The 25,236-nt window shown below is 38.5% G+C and overlaps 1 protein-coding gene across 2 annotated transcripts in view; it reads left to right on the forward strand.

Moving 5' to 3' along the window:
• The first annotated feature begins 594 nt into the window (after positions 1-594).
• Positions 595-25,236, forward strand: part of ZMAT3 (zinc finger matrin-type 3) — a 32,300-nt gene continuing 7,658 nt past the window's right edge. The window contains exons 1-6 of one of the 2 annotated variants that reach the window (XM_060011108.1): positions 595-805; positions 981-1,070; positions 4,322-4,648; positions 20,345-20,464; positions 23,179-23,345; positions 23,462-23,562. In XM_060011108.1, coding sequence (XP_059867091.1) covers positions 4,379-4,648; positions 20,345-20,464; positions 23,179-23,345; positions 23,462-23,562 — 658 coding nt within the window. In that variant the 5' untranslated portion in view covers positions 595-805; positions 981-1,070; positions 4,322-4,378. The remainder of the gene's footprint in view (positions 806-980; positions 1,071-4,321; positions 4,649-20,344; positions 20,465-23,178; positions 23,346-23,461; positions 23,563-25,236) is intronic. The other variant, XM_060011109.1, reaches the window with a different exon arrangement.

Below are 25,236 nucleotides of genomic sequence, written 5' to 3' on the forward strand. Positions count from 1 at the left end.
TCTCTATCCCTTGCCCACTCTGATGCTGGGGAGAGGGCAAGTCTGTCTGTCTGTCTCTGTCTCTCCCTCTCCCTCTGTGTTTTCTTGTGCGATTGGAGACCACTGAGTAGGCAGCCGGACTAGTCTTCCTCCTTCCTGGGGAAAGGTGCAATTTAAAGGTTCTGTCGCAGCAGGTTAAAAGAACCTGGATATTTTGGCCACTCCACTCTGCCGCCTTAGCCGGCAATCAGCGGACTGAGGGTGGGGCTGGAATGAAAAAGGTTTGGATCTCAGTGACAGGAGATGAAAGTTGCAAAAACTCTGCCCAGGTTTCTGCTCTGGATCAACTTTCCAGGTTATATGATGAACAGGTCTTAGGACTCGCGGTGGTGCATCCTCCCTCTGACTCGTGCCTTGGTTCGCCGCTCCTGCTCAGCGCCCCTGCGCTCACAGTCCCCGCACCTGCCGGGCGTGCGCCCCACCAGCCCGGGGCTGGAGCCTCCGCCGCCGCTGTAGTTGCCGCCGCCACGGGGCCTGCTCCACCAAGCACATGCGCACTGGCGACGCCGGGCCGGCGCCTTCAGTCTCCTCCTCCGCAGCCTCCGGGTTCCGCAGTCACTTCCTGCAGCTGTTTCCCTGTGGGTCCGGTTGGACTGACTTTTGACAGTCAGCCTTTAGCTGCGGAGGGGGCTCGGCGGGACCAGCGAGAAAGTTGCGGGGAGGGAGGCGGAGTTGAACCGGGCCGAGCGGGGTGCGGAGGACCGAGGGCGGCGGGCGTCCCGGGCAGACGCGGCGCCCAGACTCCCGGAGCGTTCTGGGGGTTCCGGTAAGTGCGGGCGATCGCGAGCCTCGGGGCATTTAGGACGAGCACAGGAGCGACGGGACTAGGAGTTCCTTTCCGGTGCGGTCTTTCCACCTGCCCTCCACGTGACAGACTTGCGCTGCTTTTATTTATCTGTTTGTTTATAAGCATTTCACGTGTACTGTTTGGATCATTTTAGGCGTGCAGCTGCCTTGGCCCTCGCGCTTGCCCCCGCCCCGTGGGAGACCGGGGATTCCATGTTTCGTGATGGCATCCTTATGGGATTGAGGTGCGTGTGTATGTGTATGTATGTGTGTGCGCGCTCGTGTGTATGCATGCACATTTTAAGAATGTAAGGTATATGTGGGCGATGCTGAAGTATATGTAGCTTTGATTCAAATAACGTGAAAGGTTCCCTGGGATTAGGAACCGTCATAGCTGAGCCTAGAGAACATTCATTCGCCAATCTACCAAGGCCTCTTCTCCCCCAGATTCTTCCGTTCTTTTGGGTCTTCCTTATGTGATATACCTTACCTCAACTGATTATTTTTCTATTTTCCTCTCTCTCATTCCTTCTCGCTGCGTTCTGATGACCTTTGAATAACGCTCACCGTCTTTCCCTCGTTTCCAGAATTCCCAATTACAGACTTCCCTAGTTTGTTGAGGTGCCAGTAACCTGTTCCTTTATTGTGTTCCCTTTCCTAAGAAGATTTCTCCAAATGAGAAAGTGGTTGTCTTTAATACAGTAAGTGAAGAGTAGGCCCCAGTCCGATCATGAAAACTATGCTATATGATCATTCGTTTTCTTTAAATAGGGTACACTGAAGCTTTGATTTTCTTTATTGCCCCTCAACCCCTTCCAAACCGGGATATTAACCACCATAAATCCTTCATTTATGCCACTTCAAGCATCAAATTGAATGGCTTTTTTGATCCAAGGAATATTTTATTTACATCAGCTATCAAGTTAGTTTCTTTTAATCTAATGCAGTAGTTGAGCAGATCTGAGTCGCAAGTGCTTTGAGTCTCTTTATATTCCACCATTCCTGCTTTCACTGAAGGCTTCGTTTTAGTATTTCTTTTAGTTTTTTATTTTCCGCTAGTTTTTTTTTTTTTTTTTTTTGCAAGTATAGAAATACCTGATGTAATTGTCATGCATAGACGCTTTTGGGGGGAGTTGACATCGTTTCGATTGTTAAATATTACAAGAAAGAATTTTGGACTATCTAGCTATTCTTTAAACATTATAAAGGTAAGATGCAATAATGGGTAAGTCTGTACTTGGTGAGAATTTTTTCTTCAATTCAGGGGATTTTATCAGGCCTTTATTTTGATGGAAGCCTGTAGACAACACTGGGGGAGACACATGCTGGTATTTCCTCAAGTGGGAGTAAACTTTCATAAAACAAGTCCAGACATGTCTAGGCATTTGGTAGCATTTGATTTTCTGTTTATATTGCTGATTTCCTTTATCCAGATGTTTTGACACCCTCCTCCACCATTTCTCTTCTGAGCTGACAGCTTGTCATTGGCACTTTGGTATCAGTATGTCTCTGTACAGGTGGTATGTGTAGTTTTTTAATATTATGAATTATTATAATTAGGTAGTTGAACTTAAAAAAAGTGGTCTTTGTCTCCTTAGTTTCCCTTTTCAAAATATCTGTATCTGCTTTCTGAATGTCTTTGACTTAATTGAGAGAAATAATATGGTTATAGAGACCCTGACTTTTTAAATGTTCTAAATCTGTATTGCTTTTTAAAAAAATATTCTCAGAGAAATGGACAGCATACTTCTGCTTGAGAATAAAATAATATTGTTGTATTTCTAAATATTATGTTTAATGAGAAGTATTGTTAAGTACTATGACTAATAATTTATGTACTTTGTCCTTTACTATATTATTTTCCCATTGCACTGATGTCCTTTGCTGCCCCAAGACCCTGAATTTAGTATAAAAGCTGTTACTTGGTTGCAATTTCCATGTGTATATACTTATTAAATGTGGTAAAAGAGACTTTTAACTTTTCAAAATGTTCTTGGTTAATTTTAGTAAATCTATTATTGTCATAAAATGTACACATTTCTATTGCAGATGGAAAATTTCAGCAGCTTAAAATAGCCATATTCTATTGACCAAGAAAAGAGGTTTTAATAGTATTGAGAGTGAAAAGAATAGAGGAGTTTGAAATAAGGATTTTAATTTGGGTTAATTAGAATTGTGGGAACTCAAAGTGCATACTGTGGTTCATTTTGAGATACTCAGGGTTAGAAGTTGCCATCTGGGTGGGAGACCGGAGAAATCATAGATAAAATTGAAGTGGGATTGGAACATACTGGGTCTTTTCTGAGGGAAACAGAATAGAGACTATCAGTTATTTAATAAGAAGGGGAAAGCAAGTAGTCGAAAGACTGAGGAACTAGAATTATATTGGGGCTTGTGGTAGTGTGATTCAGTATGCCATTGGACATTTACTTGATACACTATTTCATGTAGGTAATTTACCTCTAGAGGGAGAGAAAATACTCTGATTTTATAGTGGACTCATGAATACCATCTAAGGCTATATGAGGTGGGGTCTTAAGCTTACGGGGAGCAGGCAAGTAATATGAATATAGGCAGCAGGCTGAGTGCAGACTGAGGTGGCCTAGAGAAGGCAAGCTTGGCTACCCCGGGACAGTGCCTGTCAGCACTAACTAGCTAATTGTTGCCCATGTAGGACCATGGGCCAAGTGTTGCCAGATCACCCTTTTATCAAGAGGAGCCACAAATCTTTTGATTTTTAAATGTTGACTTTAATTCAATTTAAAAATGAAAGCAAAACAAAACACTGTATATTCCAAGCAGAGCACATCTGTGGCTGCATGTGGCGTATAGGTTGTCTGCTTGCAGCCTCTGCTCTGAGGAGTCATTGGCTCAATTATTTAAATATTACTAGTTGATCAGAAGGTACACTTTTATTTATTTTTGTCACATGGTAACTCAGATTTTTTCCTAGAGTTCCGTGATATTTTAGCTAGTTCTAGAAGTGCTGGCAGTAATCTGAGCAGTGACACTCTTTATTTCATTCTTTTTGATATCATTTGGATAGAAAGACTAGTTTGCATGGAAAGGAGATATTTGCTAAGGTTCTTTGCTGGTGTTGTTGTTTTTTTTGTCTATGCATGATTATGGTCAGGAGTGTTTAAGTGTGCCTGAGGGAAGGGGTCTGGACTGGGTGACCTTTGATGTCCATTTCAGCCATGTGATTTTTAGATTTAATTAGCCACAGATGCAATACTGTTAATAATGTTCCTGGGCCAGAGGGACTGCATTTGGAGCTGTGCCAAGCAAAATCAAGCCAGATCTATAAAGCTGTTCTCAGTGGAAGAGCACTGTGTCAGTGTGGATTAACACACAGGGGCAGTCTGCTGGATGAGGTAAAAGGAAAGGAGTCCTAAAGATGGTTTGGAGAAGTAGAGGAAGGGGCAGATGGTGTGGTCAATTTACACGTCATATTGCAGAGGACACATTTTTAAGTATTTTTTTGCTGTTGATTCAGATTTGAAGACCCGACTTCTCGTCACCCACTGGATTATGCCCAAGTCTTTCCTACCCAATGATCCTCTTGCAACACGCTGGGCTTCCTCCGCCTAAGCGGCCCTCATCCTCTCCTCCTATGTCAGTGGCCGCCAGGTCTACAGGAACCTTGCCGCTTCCGCCGCAGAAGTCTTTTGGGCAGGAGGCTTCCTTGCCTCTGGCCGGGGAAGAAGAGTTACCTAAGGGAGGGGAGCAAGACACTGCCCTGGAGGAGCTATGTAAGCCCCTGTACTGCAAGCTCTGCAATGTCACCTTGAACTCAGCACAGCAAGCCCAGGCTCATTATCAGGTAAGGGAAGAAGAGAAAAATCAGGCATTTAGTGGGAGAACATTTCAGGGCTCTGCCCAATTCAGAGTTGTCTCTGAAATGACCAGTTGTGCCTGGAATAATAAGATGGCTAAGTATTAGTTTGTTTGGCTAAAAACACAATGTTCCTACTTTAAAAAAAAAGCATCACTTTTCATAGGATGGCGTCTCTCTCAACCTCCTACACTTAGCTGTGTGGCATTTGATAGCTTACCAGTTGTTAAATGTAAATCGTCTATGCGCGTTTGAACCTGTGATGCTAAGGAGAACAGCTGTTTGAAACATGGTGTACCAAACTCAATCCAGTGTCAAAATTGTTTAGAAGAATTAGTTTTATAAATATTCTCTTCTAGCTAATACAGTTTGTATCAGTTCAGGGTATTCTCTGTATATGAATCGTATGCTTTTCCTGGTGACCTCTGTCACTGCTAAGGAAAACACAGGTATCTTTCTGTAGTGAGAATAAAATGACATTGCAGTATTGAACCCTGTTCTTCATTTTTAATAATCATACTCTGACTCCTTTTAGCCTTTAGTATGAGCTGTTACTTATTTCTAAGATGTAAAGCTTCCACCTCCATGTAGAATAACTAGTGGAAAGGACAATTTTAAAGGATGTTATTACCGAAGAACAAATGGAAAATTAAATTTTGGCTAGAAAGAGAGTACAGTATTTCTTTTTATTCTAGATTGTTTTCTGTATATAAAATTATATCCTTTTTTTGAGAAAAGAGCTCAAAGAAGCAATTGAGGCCAAATGCCATTGAATGAAAGTGTATCTTCTGGGTCATCATTGATTTGACTATTCTCTGCATGAATATCTAAAATAATAAGACAGTATGGTAGAAAGATGACTGTTACAAAGATGTTTCTTCTATTGTGCCTCTACAACTTTCTCCAACTTAAAGCTTTTATTTACTCTGGGTGCAGGTCTTTTTTGTTTTGTTTTGATCTTGAAGAGTGATAATTGTGTCACTTTGTGATTGTACATCAGAAACATTTTGGTGGTGAATTGTTTTCTCTGGGATTTAGGGGGAAACATGATATGTTACTTCTCTGGAGTTCCTGTTGTTTGGGTTTGTTTTGCCCTCTGGTGCAAAAAGTTGAGTTGATTATCACCCAGATCTTGACACATGTCATTATTGGTTCATAAAGGCCTCTTCTGGTTTTAGTTTACATTTTTTTCCTTTTCCCCAACCCCTACTCTCATTCTCTCTGTGTACCACTCTCCACGACGATGGTTTGATACAGGGTCTTCCTTTGCCTGTTTTGCCATTCGGTTGGAGTCTGTTAGGATGGATAATCTATCTCAAATCCAAGACACAGTGCTAATTTTTGTCTTCATTTGTTCCTGTGGAATATTCAGTTTTATGGTCTACGACTCACTATGAAAAATCAAGCCTGGGTTCTAAAGTTTTGATTTTTAGCTGTGTAAAGCCCCTAGTAAACCATTAACTTGGGAGCAAGCCCACTTGTGTGTCATACAAACATATAATTACTCTTTACAGAAGACTTGTTTACTTTTATGAGGAAGACTCATTTTAATATGTGTGCATGGATTGTGCATACACCTCCTGCCTGTTTTTCTCCTAATATCACTTTGTGACTTTATAGACAGTGATGGATGCTTTTGGTTATACATAGAGAGAATTCAGTTTGAGCAGGGTCGTTGGATTCTAAAGCTTAAATAAGAAAGAGAATCAACATTTATTTAGATTTTTTCTTTTCTTCCACATTTGTGTGTGTGTACACTCTGAACTTTTTAGCTGATGAGTAATATATACTTAATTTCAGCTCCCTCAGTGATACATTGAATATATAAATTAGAAAATATAAGAAAATGGAAGTAAATTTTAGATAAATTTCTCAATAATCAGAATTTTTAAGTGGAAAAGTTGGAGGAAAGGATAGCCTGTCATAGAAACAATTTAAGCAGCCCAAAACTAAGGAAGGTTAGAGTAGAGAAGAAGCAAGCAGGTATCAAGAGAGTGGAACCTAATGGAAAATGAAATGTTTGGGTGTAATAAAAGCCTATTCCTAAGAGCTTAGAAGCAAAGATTTGAATGAAACCAATGTCACTGGTAATTCTTAAAGAAGAAGTTTTCGGCAGAGGAACAAAGCAAAGCAGTTCATATATAAGTACAGAGCAATTTCATTAGGGTAGCATAGACAAAAGCTAATTTAGACGTGAAATCTCGATTTCAACGAGATAGAAATGTCAAGATGAGAGAGTGTGGATCAAAGAGTAAGTCAGAATAATAAACAATCAGAACATGAACACAACCTAGAGGTGGATGAACCAACATAGAAGGAAAGCATAGAAATGTTAGCCTGAAAGATGCATCAGAGACTACACCAAGGGTACATGAATAGGCTGTGATTTTAAAAGGCTGCTAAAGACAGGAGTAAGACTAATGAGTAAGTCTTATTGCGAACCAGAAATAGGCAGAATGGCAATGATTGTAGACTAATAAAGCTAATGGCTGGTGAGATGGTGGGAGTAAAGTTTTGTTTCAACTCTAAACGCCTGCTTTGTAATTTTTAATACAGAGTGATACCAAGACTACAAATTCATTATTTCAATTATGTGTGAGATAAAAGGGGTCAGTGGTAGCTTATTTATAAGCTAGAAACACATTCATGTGAGGTAATAAATCACAGTTGATTACACTACTCAAAATGTTTTAGTTAGTTGATGCCATTGTTGAAATCTCAAAGTTTCAAATTGCCCAGGGTATTGTAAACAACCCTTAGTCTGGTTTGAGTGGTGTTACACTAGAGTCTGACTGTATCATGTTCCAGTAATCCAGGACACACAATGGAAACTGCTCAATAAATACTTCCCTTTAAGCTCACTGCGATCTTTCCCTGCCATCCTTGTGTTCTTAAGTTGGGGCTGCCTTAGCAATGACCCATGCGTATCAGTGATCATCACAGATTTAGTTTTATTCCCAGGACTTTTTAACCCAGTCAGCTTGCTTCAAAATACCCTTAGCTGTTGTTATTTTTTAATGAGGGTGCATATTTTTGTGGTCTCAAAATTATGGTTTTAGTTATAATTTAAAGTAAAACCTTTGGAGGAAAAACATGTCTTCATTTTATTAAAATTCGTCTGCAGGCTTCAGGTTACTTAGGGTAAGCCTGTCATGGAGTAATGTAACACTGTTTCAGCAGCATAAATGCCTAGAGGAAGAACTACTTTAGGATGGAAGGTCATTAACAGAAATTTAAAAAGCAAAAAGCATGGATAAATTTTGCTAAAGCATCTACATTTTAAAATAAAGTCAACCATTTTTTTTTGTAAATTCCTGTACTCTTTTGAAAAAGAACTAGTTACTCAAGGTAAATTTTAAAAATCTGTCATAAACATACATTTCTATTTGTAATATTTAGTAGCCAAATAATAGCCTATCATAGTAATCAGGTTAATTTGAAAGAGAAATAGGGACTTCCCTGGTGGCGCAGCAGTTAAGAATCTGCCTGCCAATGCAGGGGACACAGGTTCGAGCCCTGGTCCCGGAAGATCCCACATTGCTATGGAGCAACTAAGCCTGTGCACCACAACTACTGAGCCTGTGCTCCAGAACCAGCAAGCCACAACTGCTGAGCCCGTGTGCCACAACTGCTGAAGCCCGCGTGCCTAGAGCCTGTGTTCTGCAACAAAGACAAGCCACTGCAATGAGAAGCCCGCGCACCTCAATGAAGAGTAGGCCCCACTTGCCACAACTAGAGAAAGCCCGCGCACAGCAACGAAGACCCAATGCAGCCAAAATATAAAAAAAAAGAAAGAAAGAAAGAGAGATAGAACACAGGAGGAAAAAGTAGCTCTAGAATTGTAATACTGAAAGTAGTGATCTTAATTCATAATACAGAGAATACATCTGCTGTTATCCCCAAATTTAAAGTACTGACTTTGGCACATACATTTTCACATTGATCACCCAGCTTTGGATAGCATAATCTCTAATTTCAGCTAATTTTTATGTTTTCAAAAATTTCCTGTCTGATTGTTTTTCATATGAGCTTGCAGTGTACTGAGAATGGTCAAAATACACTTCATCAGTGGATGAAGAAGCTCTTTGTGATCCTGTTAGCTGGATCTCACCGCCTTTCCGCCTCCCAAACTGAATCCATCCCTACCTCATTTCTTTGTATTTCAGAAGAATAGATATCCCTTCTTCTGTGCAAGGCTGATTCCTCATCCTGTACTCTGGATTTCATCACCTGTCGTCTCTTCTTTACCTTAGTCAAATTAAAAACATGCTCAGGTTTTTTCCCCATGTAAATAAAAATAGCAACAACAACCTTCCCTTTCTTTTTAATTCTTGTTAGCAACCTTTCTTTTCTTCTCTCCTGTCCTTAGAGTTCTGCTGGGTATACTTGTCCTCTTCAGGTCTTCATTTCCCAGCCCACCATACTCTGGTTTCCATGCCAATATTCTCATGAAATGGTCTTTTCAAGGTCATCCGTGATTTTACAGGCCAGATCTAGCTTTCTCACTTGACCTCTTTGTAGCATTTGCACTGGTAACAGCTTTCTCCTTAAAACATTAAAAGATATTTTTCGCAAAATAATGCCTATAGAACAAAGTACTTATAATGAAAAGCAGTAATCACCTGTTCTCCCTTCCTTATCCATCCCCTACCTTTTCTTTCTTCTCCATTCTTCTTTCTACCTCCCATCTTGGGTTGGCTGTAGTTTTATTTTGACACTATCAAGGTTTATCACATTTTTGTTTATTCTGTAATCAAATTAAGTTTCCCATGCTTCGTATTTGCAGGTTGATTCCGACCTTTGAAAATTGATATTCAGCTTTTGCATTATTAACAGTAGGGAAATATTCACTGCAAAGCTGTTTCTTTCTCTTTGTTTCCAATGTCATGATTCCATGCTACTTAAAAGAGGTGTTCAGATGGGTAGCCCTTTCTTTTAAGTCACCAGTTACTCAAAATCATGTCCATTTTAGTTTGCTTCATATGTGGATTATAACTTTGAAATAGCTTTTTGTTTTTCTTTGAGTTTCTCACACTTTTAAAAAATATACAGAGAAGAATCTTATGCCTTAAAAAAATCTACTAGTTTCTTAATCTTTCTGTTTATTGTTTACAGTCCGTTTCACTTATCTTCATGAAACCCACTGATTCCTGTTCTAATTTGGACTAGATATTTTACATTTGGATCATGACTTCATTGTGTAGATTTTTGTATTCCCTATAGTTTTTCATTGCTTTTCTTTTCTCCTTTCTTTTTCTTACATAATGTATTTTTATCATATCCTCATTTTCCCTTCCAACTCTTGAACACTCTGTCTATTGTGTGGGATCCTTCCCCCCGCCCCGTCTTCTGGATCCCTCTATCTTCTTGCTCCAGTCTCAACTGGTTGCCCTCTGGCTTTGCTGCACAGCTGTTAATTTTGAACTTCTCTTCATTACTCTATGGCTTAGGCTACTATTTCTAAATATACATGTTTTCTTTTTTTTTTTTAATCTTGTTTTGTTGGAGTACATCTTCACCTTACTTGAAGGAAGAAAGGATAAATATAAATTTATATTACAACACATCTCTCTCTTTAAAGTGAGGGAGGGACTTCCCTCGAGGTCCACTGGTTAAGACTTCACCTTCCAATGCAGGGGGTGTGGGTTTGATCCCTGGTTGGGGAGCTAAGATCCCACATGCCTTGTGGCCAAAAAACCAAAACATAAAACAGAAACAGTACTGTAACAAGTTCAATAAAGACTTTAAAAATGGTCCACATCAAAAAAAAATCTTCAAAAAAAAAATAAAATAAAAAAGTGATGGAGTGATGAATGGGAAATAAATTTTTCTGAGCCTTTGTGTTTCTAAAAATGTCTGTATTATATCTTCATATTTGACAGTTCAGTTCCAGGCTGAAAATTATTTTCCTAAGAATGTTAAAGGCTATACTGCATTTTTTTGTGTTTGTGTATGTGTGTGTTTTGTTTTGATTTGTTTTGTTTTTTGTCTTCCTAGTGTTGCTGAAGAGAAATCTTATTCAGATTCTTATTCTCTTGTGGGTGACCCACTTTAATTTGGACGTTTTTTTTCTGGAAGTTTTTAGGCTTTCCTCTTTATCCTTGGTATCTGAAATTTCACAATGATGGATGTGTCTAGGTCTGGGTCTTTATTCATTTGTCGCTGTCAGCACTAGTGGATCCTTTCAGTTTGCATACTCCTGTTTCTCTTGAACTCTGGAGAATTTTCTTTGGTACTATTTCCTTGATAATATTCTTCTCTATATTTTCTGTCTCTTTTTTTTTTTCCCGGTAATTCTGTTAGCTCTATCTTGGATTAGCTGGATTGATTCTTCATACTTCTTATCTCTTCTCTCTTATTTCTTTAATTTCTGAGAGATATTCTTAAATTCTAATGCTATGTTGAATTTTTTTTTATTTTGACAATCATATCTGTAATTTTTAAGGATCTTTTGATTTCTTATTATTTTCTTTTCTAGCATCTGTTTTATAGGATATTAGTTAAGAACATGAAATCATGGACTTTGGGGTTAAGCTAGTGTTCAAGTTGTAGTCTTACTACTTACTAGATGTATGATATTGGAAATATTTCCTCATTTCTCTATGCCTCATGAAGATGATGATGATAATGATACTTATAATACCTGCAAGTTAGTATGTTTAAGGCATTTAGAACAGCTCCTGGTACCTGAGTTAGTCTTTAATTGTGTTTAGTTGTCCTAAGGTGCAGTGGAGCATGTTGGTATGGGCTCTGGAACAAGCGTGTTCCCAGCTCTGGCATTTACTTGTGGCTTTGGGCAAGTTTTATTTTATTTTATTAACTTTTTAATTTGAGTAACTTTTAACTTACAAAACACTTCTAAAAAATTTCTGAATGCACCTCATCAGATTCTCCAAATTTTATATTTTATGTAACTGCAGTGTAATTAGCAAAATCAGGAAATCAACACTGATAACAACAATATTATCTAATCCACAGACTGTTTACATTTCACCAATTGTCTACTAATGTACTTTCTCTGATTCCAGGATCCAATCCAGGATAAAATTTTGCATGTAGTTGTTATGTATTCTTTAATCTGGATGGGTTAAGTTTTCCTGTGCTTTTTACCATCTTGCAATTTTTGAAGAGTTGTTTTGTAGAGTGTCCCAATTTGGGTTTGTTTGTTGTTTTCTCATGCTTAAATTCAGGTTATGTGGTTTTTTGGACAGGAATACCATAGAACCAAGGTTGTGTCCTTCCCAGTTCCTCATTTTGGGAAGGACATGATGTGAATATTTTGCATCACTGGTGCTGTTAACTTTGATCACTGGTTAATGTGGTGCCTGCCAGGGTTCTCCTTTGTAAAGTTATTATTTTTCTTCTCATGTTTAATAAGTATCATATGAGGGGATACTTTGAGACTACGTGAATATTTCTCATTATATTTTTACTCAGTGATTTTAGCATCTATTGATGATTCTTCCCTGCAACGATTATTACTGTGGTGTTTGCCAAATGGTGATTTTTCTGTTTTAATCATTCTTTCTACATTTATAGTTAGAATTTTACTTTAAAGAAGAACTTTTTTCTTCTTAATTAGTTAATTAGTTAATTAATTAATGAATATCACTATGGATTATGGATTCTTATTTTATTCCAGGGATATAAACACCTACTGTAATTTATTTTGATGTTTTAACTGTCTCACATTTGACCAGTGTGTGTCCCTTCAGGCTGCTGCTTATGTTCTTCTGATAGGTCTCCATAATTTTTTGCATAGTTCCTTACTTTCTGACAATACAAAATATTCCAGTATTTTGTTGTACCTTCCCCATGCCAACCATTTCTTCAAGGAGCCAGGTTTCTTTTATTGGAGAATGGTATTTAGAAACCAAAATCTAAGTGTTAGGTGTGCCCTTTGGTACTGGAGTGTCATTGCCTCTAGATCTTCTCATGACAGAGCTAGTAATATATATGTATGTATACATACATTTGTATTTATCTATACGTACACATATTGAAAACTGAGTTCAGGCTGATGCTTAAAATTTCAATACAACATGACAGTGTTCATTCCAGCTTTCCACCTTATCTTAATGTTTAACTCCTTTCTTTGATAGTGAGAAACCTGGACTTTCATTATTCACAACACAGACACACACTCATTCACTCACAGTACACATAAAGTAGTTCAGGGATTGATAATCTTATGTCCTTTTGAAAAACAAGCCTACTAATGAGAAGAAAATATTTGTGCATTGTTCTTTTTGTCTTTAGCATTACAGTGTGTAGTCAAAATACTGTTTTACAAAGTTACTTAGTTTACAAAGGTGCTACCTGCTAGGTCTGTCCTTTGTAAAGTTACTGTTTTTCTTTTTGTGCTTAATAAGTATCATGGGGGAGATACTTTGAGACTATGTGAATAGTTTTTTTCTTCCCTCTGCCTTCAGTGCGGTTATGGTATTTATTTTTTCATATAGTTAGGCTTATTTCTGTGTGTATGTATTTCATTTCGGGTCTTCCCCAATTCTTGTTGGCTTTGATTCTTTTTCTAAGTCTGTAAAATGTTAACATAGTTCTAGAAGTCAGAATCATACATAAAGGTATATTTAGAAAAGTGTCACACCATACCATCCTTTGTAGTCCATATTTCATTTTCTTATTCATCTTTCTTATTTCTATTTAAAATGATTTTACCAGCCTGTTTGGTTATTTAATGTTTTAATGTCTGGTTTGTCAGTTTTTAATGGTATCCCGACAGTTGCCTATTGCAGAATCAATAGCTTATTCTACTTTCCTCTTTCCTTTTTCTTCCCATTTTTTGTTGCATTATTTCCATTGTATCATAATGTATAATATTTGAACATTGATCTTTCACCCTCATCTTCACCTTTTATTTAGTCTTTGATACAATTAGACATATGAAAATACTTACCATCAGCCTTTTTGCTGAAGTTTTCCCAGTCATTTCTTTGTTGAATGAAGCTCTAATAGGTTTCTGAAGAGTGACTTTTAAGTATTGAATTCCTAAGGTCTTATATATTTAAAACTGTTTTTCTATAGTCTTGACACTTGATATAGGAAGAGTTGGCTGGACATAAAATCCTTGTTTCACACTTTATTTTTTTAAAAATCCTGCTCCATTATTGCCTTGTTTTGCATATTGTGGATGCCATTCTAATTCTTTGGCCTTTGTAAGTTATTTGATCGTTTTGCCTGGAGAGCTTGAGGACTTTTTTCGTTTTCTTTGAAGTCTCATACCTTTTAAAAGATCTACCCCAGATTTGACTGTTCTGGGTCAATTTTCCCAGATACCTGGTATGCCTTTTCAGTATGTAGATTCAGATCTTCATTTACTTTTGGACAATTTTAGACAATTTTGGACAATTATAGTTTCAAATATTAGTTTTTCTTTTTTTTTTTTGGCCATGCTGAGTGGCATGTGGGATCTTAGTTCCCCACCCAGGGACTGAACCTGCACCCCCGGCACTGGAAGTGTGGAGTCTTAACCACTGGACCGCCAGGGAAGTCCCTCAAATATTAGTTCTGTTTGATTGTTTTGCTTTTCTTCTTCAGGGACTCCAGTTTTACATAAGTTATTCCTTCTTTACTTGTCTTCATTTCCATTGCTTCCTCTCTGACCCATTAACATTTTTTCTTTGTATCATTTTTATTTTCTTGACTGCCTTTCTGTCTTTCTTCAATGCCTCTTATTACATTTTCATTTGAGTCTATTCTTTGACACTTGTATTTACTCCTCATTTTTGGCATAATTATCTTTTTCTTTCCTGGGTTTAATTTTCCTTCTTTTCATTTCTCATTACGTTTTGCCCATTTTTCTTTGTACATTTTGAATTCCTGATTCAAGGTGATTTTTTATATCCTCAAAGTTTTGTTTGAATACTATATTTAATTCAGTTTGGAGTGTTGTTTTCTTCTGTTTTTTTTTTTTTTTTTTTTTTTTGTGGTACGCGGGCCTCTCACTGTTGTGGCCTCTCCTGTTGTGGAGCACAGGCTCCGGATGCGTAGGCTCAGTGGCCATGGCTCACGGGCCCAGCTGCTTCGCGGCATGTGGGATCTTCCCAGACTGGGGCACAAACCCATGTCCCCTGCATCGGCAGGCAGACTCTCAACCACTGCGCCACCAGGGAAGCCCTGTTTTTTTTTTTTTTTGAGGGGTGGTTCATTTGCTGAGATGTATTGCTTTTTTTGGTAGTAACTTTGTATAGAATTGATTTGTTTTTGTCTATTCATTATGTGGATTTTGGGTAGTTTATGAGATTCTTTATTCAATGGCAACCTCTTCTATCACTGTATCAAAGTCCAGTTCTTTAATAATTTGTGAGGTGTTGTTTTTTTTTTTTTTTTACGGTGGTCAGGAGAGTGTTTGCATGTCCTCTGATTTTTGCTTTGTTCTGTTTTGTCCTGAAGGACGCTAACTTTTCCTGTTTTGCTTCTTTTCCCTTTCACCTGCCAGTTGCCAAAGGGTGCCTCTCCCTTCCTTTTTGCCTTTTTTCTCCTCTAGAAGCCACTTTGAAGATACCCACTTCAGATCATGTGTACATTTAAGTCCTTCTCCAGCAGTCAGTGACTGGATCATGTTTTAGTATTTATAAAATTAAGGGATTTACTTTTTCTGGTAGTGGTTATAAAGCAATTTTAGGCCTGCTGCTAGCTTCCTCTTTTCTCTGTCCTTCAGTTTTTGCTGGACTGCTCTTACTTACTGTGAAGGCTTGTGGCAGGAGCATGAGTGATTACTCACTGGGATTTGATGTTTTTTATTTTTCACTTACAGTTATTTTGGAGTCTGGACATTCTGTGGCTTCTAGTTGTATGGAGGACATGGTTTTTGTGCAGTTTTATTTGTTTTTCTTATTGTTCTATATTGTTCATAGAGGATACATGTAGAAATGCAAATCTGGGCAGCCTCTACCTAGCTATCTGAAAGCTCTTGGGCAAATTTTTAACTCTCTGAACTTAGTTTCCTCATATGTAAAATAGGGATAATAATTATACCTACTTGATAGGGATTTTGTGAAGGTTAAATGAGATAATATTTATGAAGTGTTTATAATACTGCCTGTAACATAAGTGCTCAAAATTGTTAATTGCCATTATTATCATTATGTATGGATGCAATATCTGCTCGAATACTACTGTGGATACTGCTTTGGAAATAAAATGCTTGACACTATCTGAAGTTGATCCCTCCTGTAGTCCTGTGTACCTCATCTTCTTCTGCCTTTTTATGGACTGTGCTTCTGTAGCTATGCTTTAGCTCCTGCATCATCTGTTCTTTTGTTTTTATTGACTTCCTCCTGTTGTCATGCAAAGAAGCCTAAGCCATCTTAAAAAAAATCTTCTGTTGACCCATTTCCCCTTCTAACTCTGTACCCTATTTCTCTGCTCCCTGTCATGGTAGAACTCTTCTATATAGCTGCCTATATGGGTTGTCTCCATTTTCACATCTCCCATTCTCTCTCTAAGCCACTTCATATGACCTTTTATCCCCTGCTCCTCTACTGAAGTGGTTCTTACCAAAGTTATTCTTGACCTGTGTCTTTTCAAATCCAAGTATTACTTCTCTGTCCTGACCTGGTGAACCACTCCTTTTTTTGTTATTGGTGTTTTAAAATCATTTTCAAGTCCCTCAGACATAAAAAGTATTTAAAATAATATAATGAACATGTGTATTTGCCATCTAGCTTCAAGAGTGAAAATTATCAATTCAATTGAAGCTGTGTCCTTTCCCAACAGTAGATGCTCCTATGCTCCCAGATGTAGCCACTATACTAAGTTGGTATTTATTGTTCATGCCCCACACTTTTTTGAACTTTTGCTACATATGTATCTTCCTATAAAAAAATGTAGTGGTTTTCATATTTTAACCCCCAGATTAAAATGATTACTGTTACATATCTTCTTTTCCAACATGTTCTTTTTATTCAGCATTTTGTTATGAGAATCATTTATGTTGACACGCATGGCCTAAGATGTGTACTTTCACTACAGTATAGTGTTACATTGTATGAACAGTTTATCCATTATCCTGTAGTTGGACACTTAAGTTGTTTCCACTTTTCAGTGATTACAAACCGTCAAGTTGTTTCCACTTTTCAGTGGTTACAAACCGTCCTTCTGGGAACATTTATTATAGATACCTCCTTATATGTGTGTTTCTGTTTTGTAATACCTGGAAGTAAAAGTTCCTGGGTTAATAATGTATATACCTAGATTCTTCTTTTGAAACACCTTGTTCTAGACTTCCACAATGCCACACTTCTCTGGTTTTCATTTTACTTCAAAACCAGGCATTCTCAATCTCATTTTTCTGGATCCTCATTCTCTACTGCACTATATTGTACCATCCTCGGGCTTTGTCTTTGGCTCTCTTCTCTGTCTTCACGCTTCCCATGATATTTATCAAATGTGATCCAGTCATGTAACTGCTTTGCTTAAAGTCATTCAGAGGCCCCCCTACTGCCTCTAAAGTCTGAGTTCTGTATCATGGACAAAACCATGAATAAGTAGCTCCCTGTGTATATCAATTCCTACCTCTTTTCCAAAGGATCCTGAAGACCATCTCTCCAGCAGACTGGGCCTTTGCTCACACTATTTCCTCTTTCCCAATTTTCTTTCCCCTCACTCCTTACCTGCCTAGTAAACTTGCTCATTTTAAAAGATAACTCACACGTCTCCTTTTCAGGGAAGCTTTCCCTGACACACTCAGGCAGAAGTAAGCCATTCCTTCTCTGTGTTCTCCTAAGCAGTTTGTTCCTTATCTCCACTATAATAGTGATTCATTTATCCAACAAATATTGATTGATTGCCTGCTATATGTTAGAAACTGTTCTAGAAATTGGAGCTATACAAGACAGACAAGGCCCTTATTTTCAAGGAGTCTACATTCCAGAGGGTAGGAAAGAGAAAAATATAAGCAAACATTATTTCAGATAGTGGTAAGTAGCACTATGATAAAGTGAGAGCAGACAGTGTGGCGGTGTGACGGAGAGTGTGTGTGGGGAGTGGGTTTGGGCGATGGGGGTGACACCTCAGGTTGAGTGAGATGCTGTTTGAGTTGAGACCTGAAAGATAAGAAGGAGCCAGCCATGTAGAGATTGGAAAGAAGAACATTCTAGGCAGAAGGAATAGCGAGTACACAGGCCCTAGAGTCCATGTGTTTGGCATGTTTAAGGAACAGCATGATGGGCCGTGAGGCAGGAACGTGATGAGGAGGAAGGGGTGCTGTGTGAAATCAAGTCCGAGAATAGACAGGACCAGATCAAATAGGACTTACAGGTAAGAGTTGTGGATTTTAGTTTATGTGTACTGGGAGGCCATCGGAATATTTTAAGTGAGAGGTGACAAGATGTGACTTATGTCTAGAATTGTCAGTATGGCTTCTATGAGGAGAATGCTAGGGGGATGAGAGGGTAGAGCAGAGACCATTAGGAGGTGCTGCCTACTACATGCAAAAAGTTGGTAGCTTAGATTACTGTGGCATTTGAGTGTCCATGGAAAGAAATGGAATGACTTAGGGAATATATTTTGGAGGTAGGCTGACAAGACTTGCTGATGGACTGCATGTGTTGGCTTTAAGGAGGGATGGACTCAAGAAAAGGACCCCTCGGCTTTTCTTGAGTAACTGGGTGGAGAGGAGTGCCATTTACTGACATGTGGATGAATAGCGGTGGTGGCACTGATGAGAAAGTTCTGTGGTGGGGAGGGAACCCAAATTTATGTTTTAGATGTTTTAAGTTGGATATGCCTCTTAAGAATGCAATGTGTGGATCGCACGAAGGCAGTTGGGTATATGGCTCTGAAGGTCAGGGATTGTCTTAGTCTGTTGGGGCTGCTATAAAATTACATAGGCTGGGTGGCTTAGACGACAAACATTTATTTCTCACAGTTCTAAAGGCTCAAGTCTGAGATCAGAGAGCTAGCATGCGTGGGTTCTGGCGAAGTCCTCTTCCAGATTGCAGACAGGCTTATATCCTTATATGTAAGGATATAAGGAGATCTCCTTATATCCTTACATGGTGGAAAGAGGGCCGGGGAGCTCTCTGGCCTCTTCTTTAAAGGGCACTAATTAGGCTCTACCCTCATGACCTAATTACCTCCCAAAGGTCCCACCTCCAGATACCATCCCATTGGGATTAGATTTCAAAATAGGAATTTTGGAGGGACACAAGCAATTAGCTCATAACAGGGATGGATATAGGTCATTTTGGGAGTCACCAACTTATTGATTATATTTTAAAGCTGGGAAACTGGGTAAAATAACCTAGAGTTTGTGTATAGATGGAGATAAAAGAGGGCTGAGGGTAGCGCATTGGACGCTGCAGCATTTAGAGGATGAGAGGCAGGGAGGTAAGAGGTAGTCATAGAAGACAATAGAAGGAGGGAGTATGAATAGTATGGTGCTTCTTAGAGTTAGAGCATAATGACCGCACAGACGTGACTGTTGTATTTGACTCCTGGAGATCACTGTGACCGTGGTAAAAGCACCTTTACAGCATTCCAGTGGCCAAAAAGTGGAACTTAGCTCATTCCTTTAACTGCTTATGTATCTGTCTCCTCCTCTAGACCATATGCTAGTCCTATTTATTTCTAGGGCTAAGCATGTAGTAGATGGTGAATAAATATTTGTCTACAGGTTTGGATTTTACAGTGCAGTTTAAAGAGTAATACACGGTTTTACCCTCATTTAGAATGCTTTCAGACCACTGACCCTTCCCACCCGTTTGTATCAGCTCAGCCATAAACTTGTGAATAATAAATTAAACGAAACATGATGAGAGAGGAAAGCCATTTTTTTTTTTTTTTGCGGTACGCGGGCCTCTCACTTCTGTGGCCCCTCCCGTTGCGGAGCACAAGCTCCGGACGCGCAGGCTCAGCGGCCATGACTCACGGGCCCAGCCGCTCCGCGGTATGTGGGATCTTCCCGGACCGAGGCACGAACCCGCGTCCCCTGCTTCGGCAGGCGGACTCTCAACCACTGCGCCACCAGGGAAGCCCCAGGAAAGCCATTTTAATAGAGGTTCACAGTGTATCCTGAAGCCATCATGCTGTACTGAAAAAGGGCCTTGCTTTGGATTCAGAAGGCCTGCCTCAAGGCAGGCCCCATTGCTAGGCCTCCTGAAGGTGTTGGGGGCAAGTTCCCCACACTCTCTGAATTGCAGTTTCTCAGCTGTCATATGTGGATAACATTAACAAATTCCTCTTACAGGATTTTTGTGAGTGGCGAATGAGCTAATGCATATGAGAGTTCTTTGTAAGTAAAAAGATGCTCTGTAAGTGCTATTTTTGTAAAAGTAATTGGATTATCCATTTCATTACTGACTTACAAAGTAGATTAGATCAGAGTGTCATAAAATTCATATTTAGGCAGTGGCATATGAATGGCAACAAGTTGGGAGAGGACACAGATCTGGAAAATGTGGTACTTTTCCAGAAATATATAGGAAATTAATGTCTTTTGGCTTTGTTCTCTTATCGTTCCCAGATAAACTTAATCATTCTGTTAGAATCAAAGAGTAGTAGACTCTTCTACTTTAAGATGTAATAATCAAATCTAGCTAGTGGTCTGTTTATCCCACTGTTGCATATCTCTGAAAGAATAAAATTTATTTATTAATAAATACATTAACTCAATTTTTCAAATTTTCCTCACAGTGATTTCTCATTTCATGTTACTTCTAGGGTAAAAATCATGGTAAGAAACTCCGAAATTACTATGCAGCAAACAGCTGTCCTCCTCCTGCCAGAATGAGCAATGCAGTGGAACCTGTGGCTACTCCAGCTGTTCCAGTCCCTCCGCAGGTGAGACACGTGTGTCAAGGTGGGCACTGTCCTATGCACAGATGGTCATGGGTAAAATTTGTTGTCTATGTGCCCATCAAGGTACAGTTGAGCAAATATTCCTAAAAGGTCCTACTTAGTGCTTTTAACTCCTTGAACTCCATGGTACTGGATTTAATGCATGCAAAAATCCATGAATCCCAAGATTTCTCATTGGCTTTGGTTACGGTGCAAGAAATGATGAAAAATTATTTCATGAGTCTTTCTCTATGCAGTTCTCAAAATTCTGGGTTAAATGGCCCTGAATGTCTAGGCGAAGCCCTGAATGAGAGATTTTTAAACATTTATATCTCTATCACAGTTAATCCCATTGACTTTATATTTTGCCTTCCAGCAAGATCAGTTTCTTGAGGCTGCCCTTTTCTTACCTCCATGAAGAGAGCCTGTATAAACTCTTTCTGGACTTTGGTATCGTGACACACACTTGAGAGCCAAGTTCCTTTCACTCTTTGGGAGATAGATCAGGTGCTTTGAGGCAAGATATTCCTGTACTTTAGTAGCCTCTGAAGTATGGATGCTACTCTGTCTTTGAAGTATTATTTTTCTATAGGTCATAAATAATAATAAATAATAATCACTTTAATTGAGTACTTACTATGCCAGGTACTCTGCTAAGCACTTTTCATGCATTACTTCATTCAGAGCTGGGCCTAGGGTGAGATGAGGGATGCACTTGACTTAGGCACAGAATTTAAGAGGGAGCCAAAATACTCAGTAATCAAGTAATCAAGATGTGATATTTAAAAAATTCAAAATTAACGTGAAAAAGTCAATGGTGAACAAAATGTCAAAAACTTAAAGACAGGATAAGTGTTATTAATTTTCCTTTTGCCTTAGGCAGCAATGTGGCTTGGCATGGCACTGTTGCTGATCCTGTCTTTATTTAAAAGTTTGATTTTTGTTTTGTTCCTCATTGATTTTTTTGCAATAAGTTTGATTGATAAAAATATTCCATTAAGTATTTTTCTTTTATTCTATTTATTTATTTTTGGCTGCGTTGGGTCTTCGTTGCCGCACGCGGGCTTTCTCTAGTTGCGGCGAGCGGGATCTACTCTTTGTTGCGGTGTGCAGGCTTCTCATTGCGGTGGCCTCTCATTGCAGAGCACGGCTCTAGGCACGCGGGCTTCCGTAGCTGTGGCTCGTGGGCTCAGTAGTTGAGGCTCGTGGGCTCTAGAGCACAGGCTCAGTAGTTGTGGTGCTCAGGCTTAGCTGCTCCACAGCATGTGTGATCTTCCCGGACTAGGGCTCGAACCCATGTCCCCTGCAGTGGCAGGCGGATTCTTAACTGCTGTGCCACAAGGGAAACTCCCCATTAAGTATTTTTAATCCTGATTGCTGAGTTTTTTGATGCTCCCTTAAATTGTGTGCCCATGGCAAGTGCCTCTCTTGCCTCATTCTTGGCCTGGGTCCTGACTTCTTTTAATGCTTGCAACAAGTCAGAGGTATTGACCTTATTTCTCAAAGTATGATCCATGAGCCAGCAGCATTGGTTTCACCCGGAAGTTTATTAAAAGCCCAGGTAAACTAAGTAACTTGTCCGTCGTGTTACAAATTTTATAAAGTGGTGGAGCAAATGATTTCTCTTGACCTTAGACCTCTACTCCTAAACACCATGGTATAATTTTACTTTTCTGAGTGTCAGTTTTTCAGTACTTACAGTGTGGATAGCAATATCAGCTATTCATGTCCTCATGAGTTTGTGGGGAAAATGAGATATGTTAAAAAGAGAATCAGAGGACAGGAAAATACCCAGAGAGATCTTCAGGCTGAGTAGTTGTCACAGTGCTAATACCTGAAGGCTGCTCTAAAAATGGACAGCTGCTTCCTGTTAGGGACTGTTTTCAACTGGCTCCACCCTCCTGGGCAAACAGCCTTAGGCTTCTTTCATAGCATAGCCCTTTGTGATTTTTGAAAACAGTTATCCTGTCCCCAGAAAAATCTTCCCTTCCAGGTGAAACAGTGCTATTTCCTTCAGCTGGTCCTGATATGATATGCTTTCCAGATTCTTTATTGTATATTTTATTCTTCTTTAGCCAAAATCTAATGTGTCATGTTTTGTTAACCCAGCAATACTTACTGAGTTCATACTGTTTTCCAGGCACTGTGTTAGGTTTCCCTTAACTCATTGTTTCCCAACCTGAATACAATTGTCTGGATCTGCTGGTTATTTCCCCCCTAATTATATTATATCTGTAGCTAATTTATAGACTCTGAGGACAGGGGCTCATTTTTTAAATACATGTATGTATATCACTTTTGCATTAGGTAGCAAGCCCTATAAACAGTAGGCATTCAGTAAATACTTGTTGATGGATTCTGGGAGGACTTTGTTCTTTCTGGTAATGTGATTTTAAGCCTTACCTGTACTGCCCTAAATCTTCCATATTGGGTTTTTAAACTTCTTTTCTAAAATTTCTTCAATGGAGATAGCAATGAGGCATTCATCAGTTTGGTACACAGGTGATTGTAATGCAAAACCACGATTGTCTCCCAGCCATTTTTTCTTTTTTTCTTTCTGGAATGAATTATTTCCTGTCCTTATAAAGCTGAGTGTTCATGGTCATGCCATAACGTTCGGTTATTTTTCAACTCTTAGAAGGAAGGAACTTTGAGGAGAAGAAGAGGAGAATAAAGTGCACATTTTTAAACCTTGTTTCTCGTGTCTTTGCTGTCAGATGAGCTCCTTTAAGCCAGGAGGCAGAGTGATTCTGGCCACAGAGAATGATTACTGTAAGCTCTGTGATGCCTCCTTCAGTTCTCCGGCTGTGGCCCAGGCTCACTATCAAGGGAAGAATCATGCCAAGAGGCTGCGGCTGGCGGAAGCTCAGAGTAACTCATTCTCGTAGGTATTGCTGTTTTCTCTTAGGCCAGCGTGTTATGTGAGACTGTCTCTAGAGAGAAAAGAGTTGAAAGGGATCCTTGTTTAGAAGTCTCACTCTTAAAATTTCTCTTCTCCAGAGAATCCTCAGAGATTGGTCAACGGCGGACCCGGAAAGAAGGGAATGAATATAAGATGATGCCTAATAGGAGAAATATGTATGCAGTACAGAATAATTCAGGTATTCTGTGGATTTCCACATACCTTCACTACATTCTGCAAATGGTCTCCTCTATTTTTATTTCCTTTAATGGTAATAGATAGCCCTGAGAATTTGGGGTTAGCTGTTGTTTTGTGGAATTGGTCTAGTGGTTTTTCAAGCTGGTGTTTATTTCAGGTTTTATTTATTTATTTCCTATTTAGAGTATTATTTGTTTTGATTTTAAACCAAGTCTATGTTTTAAGGTCTCTTATAGTACCTTTATATTTCTTCTGGTATTTGTCAGCTGAGACATTTAAATGCGTCATAAAAATGGACTGTTTGGTTTAAAGTTGCACCATATTAAATCCCCATTTATTGGGGAAAATAAAAATTATAGCAGTGGTGTTCAACCAGGATAGTGACTCAGATTATCTGGGGAGTTTTTATAAAATACACATGGCTGAACCATGACTTAGAGATTTTCAATCAGTAAATTTAGAGTGGTACTCAGACATATGTGTGTTTTGAAAATGCTTCCTCAGTGATTCTGATATATACCTTCAGTTCAGAATTACTAGTTTTTAGGGATATTTCCTGCATTTTCTGATTACCTTCAGTAGGGGGAGTAGGACTGAGCAGTCCCTCATCCTTTCCCTACCCCAGCCTCCAATGCATACATATATGAGCAGAGGTCACTCATGTGAACAGTAAAACAAACAACAACAACAAAAAGCTAATTGGAAAGGCAAGAGAAGCATAGAAAAAAGGGACATATAGAAAGCACAATGTAATAAGATTAATGAAAATCTACACATATATCAGTAATTGCAATAAATGTAAACTTACTAAAGTCCCAGTTAAAAGACAAAGATTTTAAGATTAGGTAAAAAATATTCAGCTGAAATGAAGGAAGCTGAGGTAGGTCTCTTAATATTAGATTAAAAAAACTTTAGGATAGAAGGTGGTTTAGACTTACGTTCTCTGATCAGAGTACAATTAAATGAGATGTCAATAATAAAAATATAAAAAAGCAAACAAAATTTTTATGTGTTTGGAAGTTTTTAAACATTTCTAAATAACTCATGGGCCAAAGAAGAAATCATACTGGTGATGGAGAATTCTTAGACCCAGATAGTAATAAAAATACATCAATATTTGTAGCATGCAGTTAAAGTAACATTTTGAGAAAAGCCTTAAATGTTTATTATTATAGTAGAAAGGAAAAGCAGAAAATGATTGAGCTAATGGTCCAACTTAAGAAGTCAGTTACGTAAAGAAAAAAATTATCAATAATTCCACCATTTTTGTATACATCATTCCAATTCTTTGTGTATGTTACTTCTGTAAAATGGAAATGTAATCATATTTTGTGATATTTTTATTTTACTTAATAGCATATTATAATCAAATATTGTTACTAAAGAGTTTTCTATAACCTTGTTTTTAGTGACTGTATAGTTTTTCATTGCATTCATTACCATGATTTTTCGAGTTATATTTTTGGATCTTTCCTTTCCCCTCACCCTCCCAAAAAAGCTTTTATAAACTCTGATGAAATAAATGTCCTTGCTCATAAATCTCTATGCAAAAATTCTCAACATTTTCTTAGTATAATTCTTAGAATTTTTGGATTAAAGAATTAGCATAATTATACAGATTTTTATATAATTCTTGGAAACGAAAGTATTTTTTAAATTATATTTACTTTTCAGA

This window comes from Delphinus delphis, chromosome 4 (genome assembly GCF_949987515.2).
Source record: "Delphinus delphis chromosome 4, mDelDel1.2, whole genome shotgun sequence".
In the NCBI taxonomy this organism is placed as follows: Eukaryota; Metazoa; Chordata; class Mammalia; order Artiodactyla; family Delphinidae; genus Delphinus; species Delphinus delphis.